At 44.1% G+C, this 25006-nt stretch overlaps 1 protein-coding gene across 8 annotated transcripts in view; it reads left to right on the top strand.

The window, feature by feature from the left end:
• map4l (microtubule associated protein 4 like) overlaps positions 1–25006 on the top strand; it is a 50520-nt gene that overhangs the window by 5682 nt on the left and 19832 nt on the right. For 2 of the 8 annotated variants that reach the window (XM_055503788.1, XM_041067983.2), the window contains exons 2-8: positions 4304–4503; positions 7363–7437; positions 7757–7996; positions 11361–12449; positions 22586–22905; positions 23514–23711; positions 24298–24379. In XM_055503788.1, the coding sequence (XP_055359763.1) occupies positions 4314–4503; positions 7363–7437; positions 7757–7996; positions 11361–12449; positions 22586–22905; positions 23514–23711; positions 24298–24379 (2194 nt within the window). In that variant the 5' untranslated portion in view covers positions 4304–4313. Of the gene's footprint in view, positions 1–3401; positions 4186–4303; positions 4504–7362; positions 7438–7756; positions 7997–11360; positions 12450–18228; positions 20152–22585; positions 22906–23513; positions 23712–24297; positions 24380–25006 lie in introns of those variants that run through there. The other 6 variants (XM_055503785.1, XM_055503787.1, XM_055503786.1 and 3 more) reach the window with 6 other exon arrangements.

The following is a 25006-nucleotide window of genomic DNA, read 5'->3' as shown; positions in this document are numbered from 1 at the left end:
TAGGTTCGACTGCTGCTTTGTTTACAAGCAGTACTAAAACTAATGGTCCCCAACACACGTTCCCCCATCAGTTGTAGAATCCACAACTTCATCCAAGGGGAATCGGCAGCGGCGAAGCCGATATTACCTACAAAATGAAGTAGTAATATTCAATTAGTTGCTGCCAGCCACTCAGAGCTACTACAGTATACAAGCTAGCGTTAGCAACATAAGCTACAGTAACACTACTTCCGACAGTCTAAAACATAAACAGCAGCTCGCAACTTTACTAGGGTAAGGTACTGTAGCAATTCATGCAAAGCAGTGACACTGAATGTTGAATGAGTGTCCAGATGTAAATAATGAAAACTAGGGGTGATCAAAGCATATGCTGTACAGTCAGCAGTAGGAACGGCAACTTCATTCAAAACAAACCGGCAGCTGTAGATTCATTGCAGCACTGGAATATTCACTTGTGCTTCTATGTGCGCAGAGACACGATGCATCTGGCAGTTTGTTGCAGGATGGTGCCTGTGGCGCTGCCCGACGCCGGCTCTGAGCTCTGTGCTGCGGGTGCCGCTTCCTTATGGGAGCCCCGTCCTCCTCCAAACAGCGTAATTTGTTGGCGCTGTACTCTGGCTCATACAACCAACCACGAATATCAGACTGAAGAACTTGCTATCTTTGAAATAATCTACAACAGGACCTCCGGACATTGAATATTAGTGCTGTAAGAGTATGCAAGGAAAAACAATGGCGGACAGAGCAGTTTTGCCCCAGCAGCCTGGCTCCGCCCCCTGTCAGTCTGGCTCCGCCTCCCCTCAGTTTGACCACTGCTGGGCAGGTACAGAGAAAACCAGGAAGCACTAGTTGTTGTATTTGAGCCCACGGCAAACCATATGCTGAGGCGTCTTACCGGAGGAATAAATGATAACTTCTCTGCAGTCAACCCCAATTAAAAAACTGTGAAGTTTTCCTTTAAGGCTCAGGAAACTTTAGGTGTTTTGAGGTAATTGGCAAATTAAAATTTAACACCATGAGGCTACAACTGAGATGCACCTGTAGTCCATGTACTATCATAGTAATAATTTTATATTACATGTTACAAACATTTCAAGACAAATGTTAGATGAACATAGACTCTTGCTATGTCACATGCTGCTGTGTTTTAATTGCTTGTGTGCGTGTGTGTATGAAGCGCTTAAGACAGTGTCCTGTCAGCAGTAATGCAAACTGCTGCTCGTCAGACACTGTCCACGTCTGTGCGTGCGCAGGTCTGACCTTGCATCCAGAAGCATCTCTGCCAACGTGTCATTCTGGACGTTGACTAACATATTTCAAGGACTATCCATCATTAAGCCTGACCAGCCACGCAAATATAACTGTGTTTGATACAGGTTTTCAGTTTGTTGCAGACTTTGTTTGACTTTGCTTGTTTCGCTGCATAGCTGCTGTCGTTGGTGTGTGAAAGTGTGTGCAAAATGATTTAATTAAAAGCACATCTGAATGTTCTTGTTAGATATTCATTCAGTTTTTAGTAATCGTGTAATTGTTTTTTTTGCGTGTATAATGTGACTGGTTGAGAAAAGAGGGCGTGTCAGTGAGCTGTTTTTGACTCATGAATTTTATCTTTGCTTCTTTTTAGCTGCACGCTGATTGCCACTCATCTGTGGTCGCATTTCTGGTGGGTCCAGAGAGCGTTTTCCTTTCTTGGTGTCTGTGTGCCTCTGAGTGATGTGAGGATGCTTCAGTCGGCTGGACAGAATGACTGAAAGCTGCAGTGTTAGCGACTTGCTGCCCTTCAGCGAAGTCAGAACTGCTGAGAAACTGCTAAAGCGGTGATGTGTTTGTCAGGCAACATGAATTTATTATGGTCATACTGAGCCCTTTACATAACAGGCAACAGAAAGTTAAATATATATAAAATATAATATAAACATATTTGGACTATTCTGAATATGAATCTCATTTTAATAATCTTATTATACAGTGTGTTGTTGCAACAAGACAGAGATTTATGATTTTGAATTGGTCTTTAATTCCTTCTTCAGTTAATAGTTAAGCTGTGAAGCCTGTACTGAACTTTATATAATCCTGTTAAAATTAACTTTTTACTGTACTGACTAAAACGAGTAACCTTTGTCATACTTTTGAGGGACTGGAAATGTACTGCTTTTTTAAATCTGATACTAAGGATTTGTTCAAATTCAGATTTTGTATAAATATTTATAACAACTGCATAGCATTGCTAGTGCTCATCATCTGGTCTTTGTACAGCGTAATGAGGTGGGCGATTTAGGTGATGGTTCACATCAATGCACAAATATCCTCCACCAAATCTCTTGTATTTGGATGGGACGGTAAAGTGTCAGGCCCTGACCTTTGTGTGTGCCTTTCTGTGTGTTTGCGTGAGGGCTGTCAGTGTTTTGGAGGATGAGGTGATTACATAGCAGAAGGCTGGCTCCAGTGAGGCAGAGGTGGCGGATGTTGGAGCAGGGGATTGTGGGTGCGGACATCGTTTTTAATCCGACAAAGTGCAACAGCTGTGTCTTCCGACATCGCTCATCGCTGTCTCTCCTCTTTGTGATTTTTTTTCACACAATATAGACACGCAGCCTTTCAGCAGTTTAAGTGATCCAGATGAATTTCCTGCTCATCATTAGTTTTTTGGTTACGTGTTTCAGTTCTGACAATCAAGCATTCTTCCCCATTTGCTTCTGATGCACATACGTGCTGTACAGTATGAGGTCTGTACAACCGATGTACTAAAATGATTTAATTGTTGCTTCAGGTTCTAATTAGCAGTAAATATATCTAGTAGTGCAGCTTCAGGACGATACCAAGCTGTAATATTTGATATTTAATATTTTCTACAAGTCCAGGGTTCTGGTAGTGAAGTTTGAACTTCTGTCTAGTGTTGTGAAGGCTTTGCAGCTCATTCCCGTCCTGTAGTGCTGCTGCTGACAAGCTGTCTGGAAACTAAACTGGAGCAATCTACGGTTCTCTGAAGTTTAAGCTACACTTTTGAAAACTTTCTGTTGTTATTGATGTTATTGTATAGTATGTGGTGATTGTGTAATACTGTTGGTACAGTAAGTGGCAGAAAGCAATGAGCGCTGGGTCCAGACGACTGAACACTTGGTTTTATGAAAGCTCTCCGATGGAGCGGTAAACATGGAAGAATAGCAGGCTGAGAGGGTAATGGATGTTAGGACGCTCCTATTCCAGATTGGTCCATTTTTATATCGCAAAGAACAAATTATTGAATACAGTGTGTGTGTGTGTGTGTGTGTGTGTGTGTGTGTGTGTGTGTGTGTGTGTGTGTGTGTGTGTGTGTGTGTGTGTGTGTGTGTGTGTGTGTGTGTGTGCTTGCGTGCGTGCGTGCGTGCGTGTGTGTGTGTGTTTGGCAGAACTGCAAGACAATGACAGCTTGTTTGCTGGAAGGGTGGATGGAGGGATGAACAGGAATCAAGAACAGAAGGAGTTTGTTGAGGGATGGTACTAAACAATCGCTGAGACACATACTATAGTGTGAGTAGATAAGAAAAAGTTATAGCAAGCTTCTGTACACCATCACACCAAATACTAGACAAAGAATCAATTTTTTGACTTGGGTTAATATTTTGTTTCTGTTTGTGATGCATTCAGGCTCTCTTGTAATAGAGAAAATATTGATTAGTGAAGCTTAAAGATCACAATGTAACAAACTGAAGTACGGTGCCACTATTACATCATCTGTCCACCAGAGAGTGCTGCCATGTTACAGTAGGTTTCCTTTGGCACTCTAAACATAGAGATAAATGTCTAGGTGTGATTTCATCCCTTTTACAACATAATTTTTTTATATTGTGGCGACCTTAAGGGGGGTGGTCCCTCCGGGGATAGACAGGTGCATCTGTGGGAGTTCCTCCCGGGTCTTTTGGGGGCGAACAGTATGTGTTATGTATGTGTTGGTGGGATTCTGTGGCGGAAATGTGTGGAAGTCTAGAGAAAGGACGTGTTGTTGCCTCAGTGTGTATACTAATGTGTAATAAACCAGCGTTGTTGCAGTTCAACTGGTGCCGCTGTGTGTGTGGTGACGGCTGCAGTGAGGCCGGCTCACATCCTGCTCCAGAGAGACTGGAAACTGTCAGGAGAGCTGCAGGGCTCCACGCTCCAGGTCCTTGCTGTTAGCCGCTGTTTAGCCTAGCCTCTACTGGCTAGTAGGTAAAATCAACGATCGCAACAATATAGTAACAATAATTTAAATGTACATAAAGGAATATACATGATTGAAATACGCTACCACAGTAGGTAATCACGCTGTTCTTCTTTGTGTCTGCAGTACCTAAACTATGGATCTGAGTCTGCGAGACGCTCTGGGTGGGGGCGGAGGTGGGGTCCCGGGCGCGACCCCTTCCGAAGCCCTGCTGAAGCGAGACTTCATGGCCTCACTGGAGAAAGAGAGCTACCACGACAAGGTGGGAGAGACCGTCTCCAAGACCGACTACCGCCCCCTGCTGGATGGAAAGGACCCCAAGAGTGGTATGTGGCATGTATGGAAAGATACAGAGAGCAGGGGTGGGCAATCAGGGATCAGAGCCCTCGAGGACCAGGAGTGCCCACCCCTGCTCTAGAGGGATTCTGATCTCTGGTCAGTGGATTTGTGATTCTTTAGCTGATTCTGGCAGTTTCAGCTTTTTTTCAAGCTTTTTCATCAAATCTTTCATCAAATGACCATACAGTATGCTCCAGTAGTAGTACTGTAGTAGAACGCATCACCAGAATTGGTAATGAATGCACAAAGTGAGTTAACATGCACTGTGGTACAATGGTTACCACAGTATAAAACATACATGCAGCGATTTGTCCCCGTTCTCCTGACCTGTTTATTTTAGTAGCTCGCTTGTTTCAAAGTGTCAGCTGCTGTGAGAGCAGCCTGACAGCGAGAGGACAGCCAGGCGGAGCTGAGCTTTCCCTCATAGCATCAACGTGTCAGACGTAGCTCAGACACTGACTTGTTTTGAGTTCAACCCAATACTGTGACTTTGGCTTGTCGGAATCTGGGGAATTATTTCAAAACAAAACACAGAACAGTGTAAAGTTATTGTAAAGTTAGTAAAGGAGATATGGACATCTATTTAGAAAACACAACGCCTGGAAAAATCATCCCTAGATCCAATTAAAAGCCGTTCCTTACCCTTTTGGAGTACAGTATATATATAAAGGTAACACTTCACATTCACTGCTGCAGTCTTCCTCCACTCTGTTCTGCGCCTCCTTTCACTTCTTCGTTGTGATTGTTCTGCTGTCTTAGCCTGAGGGCAGTGCTGTGTTCGCAGTCTGATCATCACACACGCTCACACACAAATAGCAGCCAGTGGCACAGTCTGGTCTGACGAGTTAACCTCTCTGTCAGTGTCCACACCTAAAGACAACCAGACTCAGGGACGCTGGTAAATGTCACTACTCGATGCATCCACCACCACCAAACAGGAGAACGTAGGACACATCAACTAGATCCAGAAATAAACTCACTAATAAACTGAATAGTGGGTTGCATTATTCCATTATCCTCAGTAGGATTGAGATCTGGATTGTGACACAAAGGTTTAAACCAACTTCAGTCTTTCAGGTAATTGACCCAGCAGTAATCTGACCTAAAGCTACAGTACACTGGTATCAGATTTGATCTTGCGCTTTAAAGTTTCACAACCACACCCAGGTTTGCTTTCTAGCACAACACCAGACTCAACTGCATGTGTGTATGTTTGTAAAACTAGGCATGAGCCTGTCTGACAGCGGACGTTTGACCACAGGGTTTGTCAATCATCACTCACATTAAACCACTTGCTACTCAGTTACAGTATCTGGCACATGTCAGAACCACTACCAGTCAATTAGATCTATAGTTTAGATCTATGTCCCCTGCTCCAGCTTCATCATCCGCCTCCTTCGTGACCAAATCATGGTAATACTGTATGAATTACAAAAATTACAGCAAGATTCCATTCTAATTGAATTACCTTCAAATTCTCAAAACACAAATACAGTACAGGTTCAGTAGGTGCTCTTGGGAAAAAAAGTCACTGAATTTAGCAAAGCATTCTCCTAATAGTCTCCATAAAGTACAATGTTCCCTCCTGAATACCACAGTATTATTGAGGTTTTGAAATGCTGTTTTAGTATACAGCATTTTACTCAGATCTGTCTCTGTCCGTCTAGAGATACTGAAGACTGTGGCTTCCAAAACAGTAATCATGCAAGCAGTGGATTTTAATTAAAAGCAAAAAAACATGCTGGCATCAACCTTGTTGACCAACTGTAACTGACCCAAAAGATGCTCATCTAAATATAGAGGCAGAGGGTTTGGCCAGCTGCTGGGGTGTGTGCGTGAGTGAGACTGTCATTCTGACCTCTGTGAAGTTATAGTCTCAAGAACATTCAAATAATTATCCATTTGAAAAGAAATGTAGTGTTCTCCTAGAACACACATACTGTACACATTCAACACAGGTTTTCAGTAGCTACTGTACTGTAAAAGACATACTGTAGGACCATTTCGCTTCTCAGAATCTTCTAAGTTGAAACCACATATTTAAACATACAAATACAAAACAGAAGATTCTGTCTGCAGTTAATGTATCTGCTGTTTGTTTGTGTTTATAGCTTTGGAGGAACTAAAATGGATGCAGCCCTAAGAAGCGAAGCGCTTGGTCTGACAAACACCCCAGAGCCAGTAGACCCTAACCCTCCCTGTGCATGCGTTCATTATTTATGATATCCACCATTACACTGCTATTAGCTCTGTTCTAAAAATATTTGCCCTTATTTCCCTCCAATACATCAAATAAAAAAATGTGCTTTAGCCACAGTCTAAAGAACCACAAGAACCACATTTACTGTAGCACAGATCAAAGACTACTATGAAGGCAGTGTCACGAAAACACAAATAAACATACAGGTGTACTGTATGTAGTTTGATTCCTCAATAATACAGCATGCGTGTGTGTCTTGGTGTCCGTATCGAAGCATGCATCTGTTCTCTAAGACCCATCTGCCGCCAGCAAGTGTTGCCTTGGAAACCAGCAGATGCTGTTGTCCTCATCTTGCATAACTGTGGTGTTGTGTCTGCTCGCCTCACTGTCAAAGAATGTAAACACACTGAGATGTACATGCATACTCTGCCTGTTTATTATGCAAACAGTGACTCTTTGAAGGTCCATTTAATGCTGTGTAGTCCAGATACTTCAACTTCAGGGACTGTCTTTACACGCAAAACCCTACAAAACATTAAGGCAAAAAAATGTATTTACATAGTCTAGCCATGGCATCTGACCGTCATCAGTCTTTTACATAATGTTGATTAGCGATGATAGCAATAACGCCATTTATTATCTCTAGGTCCAGGGATGATGTCATCAGGGGGACGCCAAGACCCAGCTGGACAGCCTGCATTCAGCTCTGACTTCCTTTCTGGTGAGGGGGAAGGTGCAAGCTACTCCTCACAAAGTCCTGACACTTTAACACAGAGCTCTGCGTTCATCTACAGTATATTGACATGAACAACTACAGCACTAGTAAATAACGACTGCCATTCACAGCGACCACAGACAGTCATATGCTCAGGAAACTAGTAAAGTTAGTGCTACAGTTTCTACTATGTCTAAACATGGGTCTAAACGTCACTTTTTGAAATTAACCGTACTTCAACAGCACATATGTGTCAACGTGAATCCTAACAAGCTGAATTATATTTAACTTGAAGTTGTAAGTATATTATTTTTCTCTCCATTAGGCTTCTCTCAGTCTGGGATGGGAGGAACCAAGGGTTCCAGCCTGCCACCGTTCCAGACTAGCGTTGGCTCTGCTCTGGGTCAGTCTGGGATGGGCTCAGCTTTGGATTCCCAGAAGAGTTCAGGCCTGTTCGGGCTAGACTATAAAACCTCCAGTAATCCCAGTGGAAACAGTCCATTTAAAACTAGCGACTTGTACTCGTCTGGTGGACCAGGACTCCACTCCATGGATTATTCTCCAGGTATTGGAAAGGCGGTTGAATGCATGTGTTTTTTGTACAGGGAAGGATAGAGTCAGGTAAATGAGGAGAAAGGAGGAAGTTGCTTTTGGGATTCAAAAGTCTTGGCAAAAATGTAAAGCTAACTGAACCGTCTAAATCCTGGCCACGTCAGACATGTACAGCAATGATCTAAAACCTAAACTATAAAATGCAAATATTATAACTGTACAAATTTGTTCTGGCTGCAGCAAAGCAATCATAAGAGTGCTCTCTTATGGTTGTTTTGCTGCAGCCTTAGGGATTTCCAGTAGCGCTGCTGCTGCTCTGTTGCTGGTGGCCTCTTGGCTTTTCCCTCAGTGCACTTTGCTATCTTCTTCACCTACTGACAAACTCAAGTCAATGGACTGATGGGACTTTAGCAGCAGCCATTTTGATAATAATAAACAAGAAGGATGTCTGCTAGGGTTTTAAAATGAAGCAGTTACAGTAGTCTGAAGAGATCCAGGCCAGATAGTGCAAGTGCCAGTTCCATAGCCTTACAGTAAGTCATCAGTTGTTAATGTTTTTAATAATCAATAACTGAATCAGTGAACTTCAGTTGTGTTTGCTGGTTGCCAAGCAACAAAGATATCCACAATACAACAGAGACACAAGCATGCCATGCCCGCTGCAGTCTTGCTGTGTAATGCATGCATGGCTGCAAAAACCCAATTCATCTTCATATAATAGAATTTAACTGTTAGCATGATACACTGTTACTTACAACATCCTTCAGGCTCTATTGTTGGTTTACTGAACCAAATACAGTATAGCCTGAAGCCAGGTACCATAGCACCTCAGGCCACTATGTACAGTAACAGTTACTGTTACTGTTATTTGGGTCCAGCCACAGTTCGACCAGATGATGTTGAAGTGACACGGGTGACATTACACTTCAGACAATTTAATAGGTTAGAATAATCTGTAACAGCAGCTTCTGTAATTACTGACTTATTCTTCAATTAGTCTTTTTATTACAAAGCATAAAGTCAAATAATTTATTGTACTGTAATAATCATCCCACTCTCAAATACATTACACTACCGGAGTGTAGTAAAATTACCACATACTGGCATTTTAAATTTAAGTCTGAGCCAACTCCTCCATCTCACAATTACCTGCAAGCATGTAAATGTGCTGACGTCATATCAGCTAATTGAGAAATGTATGTGCAGTAGGATGCATCTGCATGTGGTGAAGAGAACAACCCCAAAATTGTACCCATAATTACTACTGCATCATGAGCATCGTGGCTGTGTGGCTTCGACTGAAACAGGACAGAAAAGAGGACGAAGTGCAGTAACTTGGTCAAAATAATCTCATTAACCAGCCTGTTAACTCTGTTACTGACTTTAACTTTGCAAATAATAATTACTCATATGTGATGATGAAACTACAGAGCCCAAATGAAAACTGAAATAGATTTGGTTAAATTGAGCGGGTGCCACTTATTAGGACTCATAAAACATTTAGCCTCATATTGTCTTCAGTTGAGTCAGAGTGAACAGAACGTTGAACTAGTTACAGTCAGCATAGTACTTTACACACAGAACTAGGAGTAATTGATAATGAGCAGAAGATCAATTTAGGCAAGAAAAAAAAACACAAGACATCTTCACCAGTAGGTGGCAGTCGTGTTTATTCATTAATACAAAATGTAAAGAAGATCTAGTGTGGGTCTGCATGCGCAAACCTAAACAAAGCGGCCCAACCACAGGTGGTGTATAGCTGCTGTATGTCTGATCCACAATATCTCTGTTAAATAGCCCTGTTATCATGGTCTCTCCAGGAATACGCACCAAGCAAAAGCAGCTTGAGTGGTCCTGCGGCCATTGTTACGAACCTGTTTGGGTAAGCTTGAAACCGCCATTGCCAAATATAGATAATAATGTCTGTCCTCCTGTTTTAGCCGCATAAAGCCAGGTGAGCATTCCAGGCTGCAGGGAGGAAATAGCAACTAGCGATTTTGAAATTTAGGGAAAGTTGCCAGATTTAGAAGGACAAGAACGTGTTTCAAGCTTTCCCTTTAATATTACAGGATGTAGTACAGGCTGAAAGGCAACACCGGAGATGGGTGTGAGGAGACTGAAATAGAGGAAAAATAATTAGTTCAGGAAGAAACACAATGATCAGTCTAAAACGGGTACATACAGTACTGTAGGTTACATAATATCTATTCACCCATGTATCTGTCTGTTTCTGTCTCTCTTTGGTCTTTGGCCTGATGAGGTGCTTGTTGGAGAGAACATAGAAACATGTCTTTGGAGGAATAAGTCTAGGGCTTGTTCTTATACACAGGGACAAAGAGGTAACAGACAAATCAAAGGATCACACGTTTAGTTTGTCGAAGCCTGCATGTCCATACTTTGCCATAATTTTGTGGCTCTGTGACTTCATACATTGTGTGTTACTGTTGGGTTTCTGCATGTTACCATCAAAATGCCTTAATGCATGATGGCTTTTTTACCTTGTTACGTTGCATGAAAGCTTTCATGTGTGTTAGCATATTTTTTATATTAACAAAAGTTAACTATAGATAAACCTGTCACAGTTTTATTTGATGTTTGGGTTCTACGAGTAACCAAGCTATCATTTAAAAAAGCAAATCAATTTTTTATCATATTGAGGTCTTGTTGCCTCACAGCAAGAAGGTCTTGTGTTCGACTCCCATTTCTGTGGGGATTCTGCATGTTCTCTTCATGTTTGCGTGGTTCTCCCCGGCTACGCCGGCGTCCTCTAGGTCCAAAGACAGACAGTCAGGTTCCTTAGAGAGTTCATTTGCTTGTCTGTATGTTTGTCCCTGTGACGGACTGGAGACCTGTCCAGGGTGGAATGTTCGCTGGGACAGTGTCCAGCAGAGCCGCGACCCTAACGAGGACAAAGCGGATAAAAACGAGCGTGTCAGTGTTTAAGCCGTCCAAACTGAAGATGGATAATTGTCCTCTTTAATCTGTGCTTGTTTTTAGAAGTTACAGCCTTTAGACCCAAAACCTCTTCTTTGTTTGATGGGTTTCTACAGATTGAACATGTCTGTCCATAACATTTACTGTCCCAACATCTATCTCTGTAGCTATTAGGGAATACTACAAAAGTAACAAATAGGCTTTACACCAGTTAGGAGCATTAATACAGCACCTACCTTTTTAGACTCTGTAGCTTTGAAGACTAATTCACTGGCAGGTTCTGCAAAAGCTCATTCGACAAAAAGTTTAGCTGATTTGAGCATGGTTGCAGTAGATAGATTTAAAGGTCCACCTTTTGTGTCCCCAACCTGACGGCTTTTTGGTAGGTGATTTTTTTGTCACATCATGTGATTGGTTCCTCCTCTCATAAAACCCTCCCCCAGCAGCTCCCGTCCTTTCTCCCAGTGGCTCAATGGACGACAGCAGTGCCACATCCTCGGCCTCCGAGCCTCGAAGCCCCGACAGAGTGGGGCCAGGGGGCGAGGCTGGCAAGCAGAGGAGGCTGAAGAAGAAGAGGAGGGGCCACGACGAAGCCTACGCTGTCTTTAATACACAGGAGAATAACCGCAGCCAATCAGACAAGCATGCGATGCGGGATAAGGGACGGGAGGTGGAGGAGGACGAAGACGAGGAGGAAAACTGGGAGTGGGAGATCCGAGAGAGCGGAGCAGGGGGTCGAGTAAAAGGCAGGAAAGTCAAGAGTCGGGCCAGACTTCCAGAGGAGTGGGGTGCTCCCCAGCTCCCTGCCTCCCCCACACCCACTACGACTGCACCTGCTGACTCGGGTGCATCTGAGTTCACAGCTCCAAACTGCAAACCCAGTCCTGCACAAATCCCCACCACTTTCACCAGCCCCCTACCGGATCCATCAGCACGCTCCTATGAGCCCATGTGTGTGGGCGACTTCCTCATGCCTTCTAAGGATGGACAACCGGCAAACAGCAATGTTACCGTAGCACCTGGCACAGGCAGCACCAGCAGCAGGACTGCCTCCACTGGGAATGTGGGCGTTAGCCTAGCGTTAGCGACGGGGGACAGTCTAAGCCCAGTCTCCCAGACCTTTTCTTTTCTTGATTCAGTCCTACAGACCTCACCCGGGTCCACTCTAGACTCACAGACCACCACTCCCATCACCAACACCCCCTCCCTCACTGCCGCCGCCCAAACGAGGTCCGCCGTCACAGAAGCCGCTTCCGCCTCCTCCTCCGGCATCACTCCAGACCTTCCCCAGACCTCTGCTGTGTCCCCCAACGCCAGTGCCGTCCAATCAGCTTTAAATGTCAACGCCAAACCTTTCGTCCCTTCAGCCTCATTCCTAAGCACAGCTTCACCCCATAAAAATGAAGCTGTCTCCACCGCATCACACAGTACTGCCCTCAAAAGTACCACATCCCTTAGCTCAGCCACACCACCTCCCTCCATCATCCCTGCACACCAGGAGTCCTCATCGCCACAGCTGCCCCCACTGGAAGGTTGGTGAACTACAGGGAAGATTAACAATAGTAATATCAATAGTATCATGGGGATAATGCAAGTATATGTAATTCTAGGCCAGGATAGCAGCAGATATCATACTGTAGCTACTAACTGTTTACCTGTATGCATGGCTCTTTACCTGTGGACTGAGCAATGCTGCTTGGTGCTTGATCTTTTCCTGTATGTATTTGTAATAACCTGGGCTCGACACATACTTTTAATCACACATGGACCAGAGGAACATTTGTGTCCACCTGTGTCACTCTTCCCCTCTGCTGGCATGAGTACAGGACACAAATGTGCTGTGCTGGTTGGGCCCTATATTAACAAAGCTGCAGGGTTAAATTGTCCGATGTGATGTCCCACATGCTTGCTTGTATCTGTTATCATGATCATAATAATTTTATGACCTGCTTCTGGTAGCTTTACTGTCTTATGCTTGCTCCAGTGTCAACTGTACTGTCATCCAATTGTGAGCTGCTTGTGTAACCTCCTACTATCTCCTCTCTGTCTATAGAAACACATAAAAACCTTGCATTGGCATGTTTCTAATGCTTTTAAAGGAGTGTTGTAGTGATTTAGAAGGATAAGAACTAGTTGACCAAACTTTTTAGGTTAGCAGTGCGCTGCCTTCAGATATAATTTTTTTATTATGACATATGCAATCATTCAGTGAATTTTGTATGCAAATGATTAGTTTATTTACTGTACGAATTAATTAGTTTTAAATTAAATGAAAGGTTAAAGTATAAATCTGTGCCAAAAATGCAGCACCTGCTATCCACCATACATGTAGACCAAACCAGATACCATGTGTAGTAAAATGGATTATGTGTCAGGCATCAACATTCTAGAAATATTGTCCAGCTTTTAGACATACGTCATTTGTGGGTCATGGCACAGGAGCGGCCATAGATCTTATTATTAGCTTGCACAGTGATAAATCTAAAGAAAGTGCTTGTCTGCTATGGTTATGTCAATTAAAAAGGAATAATTCAGGTGTTTGTTATTCCCACAAATGGCCAGCACAGGTTTAAGTTTGCTGTTTAAAAATATGTGTAAAACATACCTTTTAAATGCATTGTTATAATTCCATGACCCTAATTTGGACAGATTTCGGTTGATCAGGTGACGTTTCCACATAACAGCCTCAGTATGTGACGTGTCTTCCTGCTGGTAGTCCCGGGTTTGGGTCCTGAACACCGCGTGCACATCCCACAGTTTGCTGAATGAAGCGTGGTTTTCTTTGTGCTTCTCCTCAACCCTTTCTTACTACTAAAACCTGGCCGGTACTGCTAGTTTGGACCATTGCATTGAATGTGACACCGTCCCCCAGTAGTTCTGGTTTTAACACTGGCCTTTTAGTAGTAATAATGGCAATGTCTAAAGTGTACAGAGGCTCCCAGAAGTTCTAAATGAAGAGATTCATCATTCACCGTATGACATTGTTAGACTTGATGTTGGAAAACGCGGTTCAATGTGTTTAGTGCTGTGTGTTTCTGAAATGACTGAATTTCTTCTTTTCCTGTTTCCCCTTTCCCTTCTTCTGTTTCATACCACCATGGATGATATAACAGCAGGTAGGAAAAGTTTTCCTTCATCCAGTGTTTATATTCAAATGTGCAACTAACATAGAATTTCATGTCTATTAGTCCCAAATTTCAGCTTCTTTCTAATACTAATAACCTCTTAAATTGTAATGCCAGTTACTAGCTTTACTGTGCAAACGTTCATTTACTGTGAAAGTTTAAATTTGTAGCAGAGGAAACGTAGTGACCTTCACCAGGTATTTGCAGTGCACTGGTGTGTGGTGACCTTCTTTTCCACTTTGCTGTTATATGGACTTACAGTACTGTAAGCACAAAATGGTGAAGTTACCATGAACCGTCAAAGACAAGCACAAATTAAGCTAGCTACTTTCTGAAGGGAATAAAAATGTGTATTTATTTAACTCAAATATCGACAGGTTTCAAGTTCAACTGTTTTTGACTTGGGACCTAATTCACAGTGGAATCATTGACCCGGTGGATAAGGACACGTTGACTGTAGCTGCTTGTAGCCTGGGGAGCAATGTATGTGATGCAGCAGCCAGCGAGAGAACACGTGGAAACAGTGATGTGTGTCATTGTAGAAGTGGCGTGATGGGGCCACAGGTGCCTGGTGACTGGTGCCTGCCCCTGAGCTGGAGGAGGTGTCAGTAGAGCTTTCCTGTAATGTGAATGCATTGCTGTGTGGAGACTGTCTGATGAGTGGATGAGTAACAATATAATTACTGGCAGATGACCTATTCACTATTAAGCTGAGGTTTGTTAGACATCCGCAGCATTATTTACTGTACTCTATTTCAGTGTGTACCTGTCCTCTCATCTGTTTTTACCCAGTCTATTTATAAACCTGCTTCCTGACCCCTCATTTCGGTGTGTCCTCTTAAATGCAATATTGATGGCTTCAAATATTTCCTTCTTACATAAGGAAGGACAGCCTCACTATGTACCGTGTGTGTGTGTGTGTGTGTGTGTGTGTGTGTGTGTGTGTGTGTGTGTGTGTGTGTGTGTGTAGACTCTACTAACCTCTGCTGCCCCATGGCTGTTTTTTGGGCCGTTTGTGCATTTAGTGTGTGTGTGTGAGTGATGTGGACAAGCTCTTCTCTGAGGTAAAGCAATGATCAGCAACAACAAACAGCAACATGCACCAACCTGTTTCACTTGTAGCTTGGGTTTGGCCGCGCGGTGTTGCAGTCAGACAGCGTACTGTGTGCGTACATTGCCTACTCGGCCTGTGATAAGTGCAAGGAGACAAGCGTGTGGCTGTCTTAGTTTAGCACGTTGGCTCCATCAGGTGTCTGCTGGAGAAACTACAGCAGGTTACTGGTGGCAAAGAGAATTCCTGAAGCATCGTTAGGCACATTAACTTATACTGATGTTGAAAACCAAGCAGCAATTACACTTAAATGATGATGAAATAATCAATCCTTGTGTTTGAGTAATACATTAAAGGAGTTGATCAGGAGAGACTGACAACAGACTGTCCAAGTCAATCTCCAGCCTTTTTAGCTGCTAAAGATAAGACTGAAGGGAGAAAACAACACGGCGCAGAGGCTGATACAGTAGGAAAGACATCACAACAAATGAAAGCAAATATCTGGGGACAGTTATGGACGTTGTGTTTCATGTTTCAAGTTCCAAAGCTTTTGCTCACAAAATGGGTGAATTCAAACAAACTATGCTATTGTGACATAAACACGTGGAAATTAAAGCTGACATGTTGATCACTTGTGTTATGTTAGTTGAGCGGAGCACAGGGGAACAGAGACAGAGCTGAGTGTATTGATTATGATGCTAAAAATAAGGAAAATCAATACCAGTAATAACATTTATTTACAGCAGGCCTGTTTAGAAGCTACTGTAGCTTTTTGTGTTTGAAGTGATGTACATGTGGATTTTAGACACAGTCTAATTAAACACTGGACTGGAGCTTTTAAACTGGTTCCAGACACACAAACCAGATTAAAGTCCCAGGACCAAAAAGTGGGTTATTGCAGAGGTTTTGGAAACATTTTCTCCCTCCCTTCACCCCAATTACTTTATATATCTGTGCTCCCTTTTCTGCTGGATTAACTCTTTTCCTCCCTGTAATTATTTAACTGAATCTCGATCTCTTCCTATTCTCACTTTCATTTCCCTCCCCCTGCTCTACCCGCTTCCTCTGTCCGGCATTAATCTTCCCTTTATCTGTTGCCCTTCATCTCTCATCTGGATCTTTTCCTGGATTCCTCTTTCTTCCTCCCTATGTGCTTCTAATCTCCTCTGTCGACTTCCCTTCAACTCACTTTTTTAACTCCTCTTTCTCTTTGCCTTGTCTTCCTCCTTTTCTCCTACTGCATTTCTTTCTCCGCTTTCTGTCACCCAACCTCCACATCCTCCCTCTTGCCTAGACTTCTTCTGTCACTGCGGTACCATGATAATCACTGCATCATCAACTAGGGGGTGAGGTAGGGGGTTTGGGGGCGTTGGTGTGGATTAGGTTTGTCTTTGTGTGTGTGTGTGTGTGTGTGGGGGGGGGGGGGGGGGGGGGGGGGGGGTTTGTCAGGGAGACATGGGAGGCGGTTGCTGTGGAAACAAAGAGACTCTGCAAATGGGGGATGGAGGGATAGAGAAGAGGTGGACTGGGTGTGACAGTCAGTGAGGTTGAAGTATAAAAATAGAAACGGTCTGACAAGATCCTCCTCCCTCCTTCCCTGCCTCCCCTTCCCACACCTCCACCCCACACCCAGTCTGTATTCCGCTTCCTGACTCCTCTTTCTGTTTCCTCCATCTTTGGCTGATGTTAAACCATCTGTGGACGTGACAAGGATGACTTACAGTGACCTCTGTGATGCTGCAGGGAGCTGATTTCATTTAACCTATTATGCCATTATTGTTATTTTATTTATATTCTTTTATTTGTATTTCTGTGTTGAGTTGGTTGGCAGGTTTTAGTTAGGTCTGTTTTACCCACTTGAGTTCAAATTTAGAGTTATTTCTTTCAGACAGGAATTGCACTAGTCTACTCAAGCTTACAACAGCCATGTACCGGCAGCATACTAATGAGCAGGAACAGTGCAACAGAAATATTACCTGGAAAAACTGAAGCACGGTAAACAGATAAGCCAAAGCCACATCAACAGCTCCTACTTTTCTGGATTTTCACTAGACTTTTTTTCAGTGTTTATCTTGTACTAAATTGAGTTAAACTAACCTCAGCACTCACAAATGCACTGCAGCAACACTCAGCATCCTGTATGACGAAAAACAGAATAAATATACTGTAAGCATTGGTTGTTTGAAACAACGAAGCCTCTGAAATACAATATTTAAAACGGACAGACAAGTGTCAGACAAAAGTCAAACAGATCTAATGAGTGGACAACTTGCTGTTTAATTTCACTTGTTACAATGTAAAAGTGATTAAAATTATTGAAGAAAAGAATTAAGCCATTGAGTTCCTATTCTGTGTGATCCTGGTTCTTCAGACTAATGTTCACATAAGCCACCTCTGAGCCTGACCGTTGAAGAGAAGCACTGCCAGGATTTCTTGCATAATGTTCATCTTTTCCAATTCTGTCAAAATGAAACAACATTCTAATGTCGTCCTCTTCCTCCCTCTGGCTCCCGGCCCCTCTGTGGTGACAGTAGACAAATTGTTTGGGGAGAATTACGTAATAGTACTCATTCATTTTCAGTCATGCGTGACAAACTGCTCTTATTGTTTGGGCTCAGTCCTTGGGTGGTTTGGGGATGGGCTGAGGTTGGTGGGATTCACTCAACCCTCAGATACAGTACATGCCAATGCTTTACATCTTGACCTTTCACCCAAAGTTCATCCCCAGTGGTTCCCAGGTAATCGCTGCACATTTAGAAGCTGAAAGCAGCAGGACACTAAAAACCTACAAAGTTACCTGATGTACAGTATAATATAATAATAATAATAATAATAATCCAATTGGAGCCGAGTTAGGCTGATCAGTTTTCAGTGGTGTCTCTCTTTGGATCAACATGTGAACAACAGTTGTCCTATGGCAGCTGAATAACTGTGTCACTCATTGATCTATGAGATGTGTGTGTGTGTGTGTGTGTGTGTGTGTGTGTGTGTGTGTGTGTGTGTGTGTGTGTGTGTGTGTGTGTGTGTGCTGGTCTGTAATTGTCGCTAAGGGTTGGTTGCTGAAATCATTCTCCAACGAATGAGGGCATATTTCGGGCTGTCACGTGACTGTGTGATGTCAGAAAGGGAGGGAGAGGGAGGGAGAGAGAGAGAGAAAGAGAGAGAGAGAGGGAGGGAAAGCAGAGCGACAGAGCAAGGTGCAATTTAGCCCCACAGCTGATCCGTGCAGTGCTCAGAGAGAAATCGAGACGAACACAAACACACACTTCCTCTCGCACGCACTCCTTTCGCCTGTAAACACACATCTGCACGTCACACACATCCATGCACACTCAACTCTGAGGCATCACTTGAAAAAAAAGGGATGCATTTCTTCTACTTTTCAAGCTTCTAACACTATACTGAATACTGAGGACATTTCTGCCTCCTGGACAAGAATAAAAACAACATTTCCTGGAGACAAAGGAGCAAGACCGGAAGAAAATCACTGAAGACAGAGGAAAGGAAGAACTAAAACTACAACACAAAAAGGAACGAACAAGAAAAGAGAGATCGAGGCATAATAAGAGCAACACAAGAGGACCTGACACCATAGCAGTAGAATGTCCTTCCTTTCTGGCTCCCCCTGGCAGCAGCCTGGCATTATTAGCAGCAGCAGCGGCTACGGACAACCTACCAGTGGTTATCAACAGCAGCAGCATCAACAACAGCCACTCTCTGATGCCAGCATCCCTGCAGTCCAGGCCTCCTCCACGCAGTCGCCCTCCGGCCCGGCCTCTGCCCAGCACAGCGACTGGCACTGCCAAAGCCAGATGGCACCGGGGGGGCAAGTTGCCTCTACAGCCCACGGGGGGTCCAAAATAACTTGCACAGAAAACGAGGTGAAATTAGGGCGAAGCAAGACGGAGGGGACATCCTGTGGGACAGTGGCCGAGGTACCGGCAATGCTGAGCTTGAAGATGCCAGGGCCAAAGATGGAGCACGGAGGGTCTCGAGGGCCATGGTCATATGAGGACGAGCATCATTTGGGGTTGGGGGCGTCATTAGGAAGTGCTGGACAAAGCCCCAGCAGCCCCATGTCTTCCCAGTCCTCCCCTTTCTCTTCATTACCCTCTTCTTCATCTTCACTGGGGAGATCATTTCCAAATTCTGCACTAGATCTTAAACCTACAACAAACCCCTTTGGGTCACATAACCTGCAACAAGATATGGACGGGAAAGATTTTTACATCCAGGGATTTCAAGTGTTTGGCCAAGGACATGGTGCCCATCCTGCAGCGAAGCAGGCCACATGGGTGGAGGAGAGAAACACGCTGGTCCCTTTAATTAATGGAAATCCAGGAAATAAGGAGGCTCACAAGAAGACTGGCACTTCCTCCACATCTGAAGGTCTACTTGGAAGTCTGACAGACAATTCAATAGCAGCTTTAACTGGAAGTCAAACTCTAAAGCCGTCTTTAGAGAAGCAAATCGCCGATACGACACCTGCTGCTACTCGCGCTCCTGCTGCTCACCTAACAGCAGTGGGGGGTGGAAGGGAGGGCAGCGGCCTTACTGAGAAGACAAATCCATCCCCCACACCTGGTCCAGACCAACCCCAGGGTGGACTTTCACAGGATTTAAAGCATACTGAGGATGTGAGACTAGCGCCGTCGACCAAACGCAGCCAGGGAAACGACCCGCCGCAGCGCACCGCCGTGAGACGAGCAATGTCTGACTGTTCACACCTGTCCGTTCCCACGGTAACGACTGCGGCGTACCCCGCTAGCTTGACGCACCACGCACCAAACCTTGCCCTGATGGGGACAGCGTGTCCTCCCAGGGCGCCCTATCCTCACGTTGCTGTGCGACGCTCGCTAACGGTCACAGGGGGCACAGAGGCAGCTGCTGCAATGGCAACCATGATGTCCTCCCCACTCATGACCTCACCTGTCCTGCCCTCATCTCCACCCCCTAAAAGGCATCATGGGAGTACTGAGACCAACTTTCTACTTCCTGTTCCTCCTCCTGTAGGAATGGCTGGCAACAGTGGCCAACACGACAAACTGACCACAGTGGGTAAGTTCCCCATTGTGGGTGTTTGTCTGTGGCAAAGCTGTAGCCTCCCATCCTCATGTGGATCCTCTTCTGTTGTGCCCATTGATTTTCGCCAGCTGGGTTGATTAGTTGGGTAGTTCATTTGATCAGCAGCTGGAGTGGCTACAGTGATTGTGCTTCCGCAATGGTTCATTTGTCCACTATTCTGGTTTTCGTAATGAAACACACATAAGGTTTTGTGTTGTCAAGTCCAGTGTTCAGTGAGGTCAGGCTCCGTTAGTTCACTGTGTCCCCATGTTGCTGAAGGTCAAGCTTTAAAATCCAGCCACATGCCACAGATACTGTACCTGCAGAGACTGGTTCATTCTTTAAAATGAGCTCTTCTTCTTCTTCATCTTCTTCGTTGTCTGCTTCTTCTTCACAATGTACAGTATTGTGCCAAGCATTTGATTCTTTCCTGTGATCACTTGTACTCATGGTTCATTTTGTCAATCATTAGTCATGACAGCTCAAGCCTCTATACCTAAATATAATTATTTCAGTTAATATAATGAACTGGGCTCAAAAAAGATGATGCATTTTTGTGATACTTTAGTTTTAGGAAGGTGATAGCAGTTCATGCTTGAAGAAAAAGAAAAGGGATGCAAATCATGTGCATCATGGTGCATTTTACTCCAAGGACTAGTCCAAGGTCAGAAACTTGCCTAAGCTGCTGAGGAACATCCACTGTATGTACAATAAGCTGCTTAGAGACATAGAATTATGACAACTGCAGCTAAAAACAAGCTTTTACATAACAGTTGAGCAGACTTTAGTAGAGTTTGAAGCACGAGGGACTAAATGTGCAAACATTGGAGCCGTCTCTGTGATACTTAATGACGGAGCAATCAGTTATTTGTTTGTGTGGATTTTGATATCGAGTCTATAATGGTGTTGTTTAGTCATGAGTGAACTGATTGAGCTCTGTAAAAGTTCAGGTTGTGATTCGACAACGACTCATTCATTCAGAGCAGGAGATGTGCTCGGCTACTTGTGAAATGATTAGGACAACATTCATTTTGTTTTCATTAACTTAAAGGTTAAACCTCCTTCAGTCATCCTCTTTGCCTCTAAAGAGTCCTTTAAACAGCAAGTCATCAGTGCTCTGTTTCATGTTTTGTAAATGTCAGAGTTATAATCACATCTTATTTTACTGCATTTTTCCAAATGATTATGATTTTTTCAAGGGCAAAAGCTAAGGACATCGTCACAAATTGAGGGTAATAGTCCTATGTCAAAAAAATGAATATAGAGAAACATGTTGGCTTATTTCTTTCTGTGTAACAATTTATCCATTGACTCAGCGGCGGGATGTGTTTTTCAGACTCTAGTCATCGTCGAAAAGCTTGAACATTGATTAGACATTGACTCTGTGCTCATTCAAATATAGAGGAGCTATTTCTAGCGCTTTGTGCGTGTGTGTGCCTGCGTGCGTGTTTGTGTGCGTGCGTGCGTGCGCGTGTGCATGCATGTTTGTGTGCGTGTGTGTGTGTGTGTGTGCGTGCGTGCGTGCGTGTGTGTGTGTGCGTGTGTGTGCGTGTGTGTCTGTAGGTGAACAGCTTCCAGTGACGTGAATTGAAAGCATCCGCCCCCACAGGCTTCGTTGATAGACGGCTGACTTTGTGTCTGCTACTTTCATTTAGCACAAAAATAGATCGCAGCTGCATAACTGCATCACACACACAGGCTAGATACAGTCAAACATGTATTAAGCTTACAAAATAATAATACTTGCCTTAGGTTTATACTATGAAATCATGCTGACGTTTACTCAGTCCTTTTGCACTCACAGTTTATGATTTGTTTAACGCACCTGACCTAAATCCTTAGCAGAGAGTAGGACAGAGACATCTGACTGATAAATGATAAAGAGCTGTTTTGATCTGTGTCTATGTTAAACTATACATGTATCAAAAAAATATCTAAAATATCTCAGTGTGATCTGCATTTATTTTGGTTCACTTTACTCCAATACCCCTAATTAAAATTCACCGGAGGACAAACAACTATTTGGACAGAACTCCAAGCTCGGTGAGGTTTTGTTCAGGTTTTGTTCATGTCTTGATCTTTACAGACGCCAGTTTGAAGCGTGGTGGTGGCAGCTTGATGATTTGGGGATGAGTGAAAATCTTTTTTGTGCTACTGTATATGGTGGTGATGGACAATGGTTGTGTCAGATTGAATCTGCTGCTTTGTACATGGTTCATCTTTCTGAGGAAACTTTTCTTCTTTTGAATGAATACTGTTACCACCTTCTGTTATTTGCTAGAACCATTTTCTGACCCAGAAGTTGAGTCAGTAAAAGCACTGCATAAGCCCTTACTGTAAAAATATACTTTACAGTAGGACTTCCTTCAGTTTTGTTTATGTATGTGTTCACATTGAATGACGCTTATAATTACATTTTTTCTCTTAGTTAAAGCAAACAACAATGACAAGCAGGAGAAGACAGACCTTTCTGGCAAGACAGAGAAGAATGAGGCCTTGGACAAGAAGGAGAAGGAGGCGCAGCAGAAGAAAGACAACGGCCCGGACAAGAACCAGAAGTCTGAGAAGATCCTCAAGGACGACGACAAGGTGGAAAAGATGAATGCTGAGAAAAACAACAAGGACAACGAAAAGGTCGAGAAGGTGGACAAGCCTGAGAAGACTAACAAAGATGAGAAGAAGGAGGAGAAGAAGGAGGAGAAGGGTGGGAAAGGCACGGCTAAGTCTCCAACGGGCACCAAGGCTAAGGTGGGTCACAGAGCTCTCACTGCTGGAACTGCTCAGCCCCTGAACTCCCCCACAGCCAGCGCTGTAGTCCACAGCTTGCCTCTGCTGACTTGGCCTGGTGGGGCAGCGGTGCCCACAGACCACAGGCTCGGTCGCTCGACCCCCACTTCTGTTGGTGCTTTTCATTGCTAATCATTTGTTCTTTAATTGCTACAACTCAGAGCAACATCCCTGTGATGATTTTACTCCCAAACAAACCCTCTGCAGTGGGTTTCTGAGGTAGGTCCAGACTCATTAGGCTGCTGAACTGTCATCCTCAATCATGTGTAACACTGTTTGATCTGACTAACCAATTAAAGAACATGAGTCCTATCCTCAGTCGCACACGCAGCAGCTTCACAGCACCTCCTCAGCTCACGAGAACCGTCAACTGATGCTAATTAAGTTCTATCATTCAAAAAGCAGTTTTGAATTGTCACATTCTTGCCGGTTGGGTTCTCATATCATGCCGTCATTGCAATTAGTGATTTCATTTCTGCTTTTTCCTTCTCTTCTCTACTCTTCCTCTATCTGTGCACCTCTTCCTTTTTTGCTGTCATTGTGGGATATTTTTGCTTTATAAACGCCAGCTTGAAGTGGGCTCAGCCAAAGCAAACTCTAGGTCCCGTCCCTCCACCCTCTCCACAAATGCTGAGGCCACCTCAGGCAAACACCCCTCCCCCACCACAGCCTCAGCTAATAAAAAAAGCCCCGTACCCAAGGCCACCACACCCGTCGCCACCAAGCGGCCAGCGTTGGCGACTGGCTCTGCCAAGGCCAAGGCCAAGGTAAGTATGGATGGGCAAAGCGTGTTCGTCTTCTGTAAGCTGTCCCTGCACGGACCTGATCCAGGCGATCGGCAGTGGGTAGAGCAGGGAGGGTTAGAGGAGGCAGTGGCTCATGGTTAGCACTGTCAGACGTAGTTCACCCTTATTTAGAAGCCAGTACACGTTTAGCTGAGTCAGATACATATTAGGTTTTAATTCAGTCCCGCTTGAGCAGCAGTAAGGAGAACCAGGCCCACACACACACACACTTATAAAACAATATGTACATAAGACAACCAAGTAGTATGATCCTGCAGAGAATGTCGAGAATCCTCCAAAAAACGGGCAGCTGAACATTATGAGTAAATTCACGTTTCCTCTGGGTCTTATTTGGATGATGCTTCCATTCCTTGTTTTTTATATTACCTCACCATCTTCTTGTGCCTTTGCTGTCACTCTCTTTTTGCATGTTTGGCTTTTTGTGAGTTTTTTGGTGTTTTTCAGGGGGGGGGGCAAAGCAGGGGCTGGTTAAGCAAACCTGTGGACAGATGAGTAGACAAATAAACAAGAGTCTACAGTTTTACTTCTGTTTCCTTTGATCCGACAGACTCCTGAAAATAACGAGAAGCACCCACCTGTAACGAAGGCCGCGGCTTCGGCCCGTGCAGCTGCTGCAGGCAAGACCGCTGGTACGTGCTCCCTCTGGCAGCCCCACAGTAATCCACCTTCTGTCACAGCCCCAGACTCGGCGCAATCTGAGTCCCCGAGTGCTACAGACAACGGCTCCATTCTGGCGTAGCTTGTGATAAGTGTTGCCAGTGCCTCATGACCTCTATAACAGGACCCGACCTCGCTACAGGAGCTTGATAAATGACTCAGACTGCAAACTGGCACTGCTCTAGGCAACAGACTAACCCAAGTGGTACCTTATGCTCCATTTTATCGCATTCACGAGACTCCTTTTGAAGACGCCACACTGGTATTTTTATCCGCACATCACAAACAGTATCTCGCCTCTCTGAGCGATAAAGCTATGACTCAGTCTGAGCTGTGCTAGAGGTGTTGTGCTTTTATTTTTTTGGTCTGAATTTCATCTCAACGCCTTCAACAAATGTGATCGATCACCTAGTTTGCATTGATGGATGCTATGTACTGCAAGGTGCATGTTTCATATTAGAGCATGGGTCAACTGAGCCCCAATGGCCGCTGACCAGTCAGGTCTGTGCTACATCCACCAGTGGGTGTGTCCTCACTCATAAAATTAGAAATAGTGAAACACATCACTTTTTGTTACGCTGCTTAGTGGTTTGAAAAGC

Source organism: Betta splendens, chromosome 17 (assembly GCF_900634795.4).
Source record: "Betta splendens chromosome 17, fBetSpl5.4, whole genome shotgun sequence".
NCBI lineage: Eukaryota > Metazoa > Chordata > Actinopteri > Anabantiformes > Osphronemidae > Betta > Betta splendens.
The sequence above is the reverse complement of the archived record's forward strand: the minus strand, read 5'-3'. Positions and strand labels throughout refer to the sequence as shown.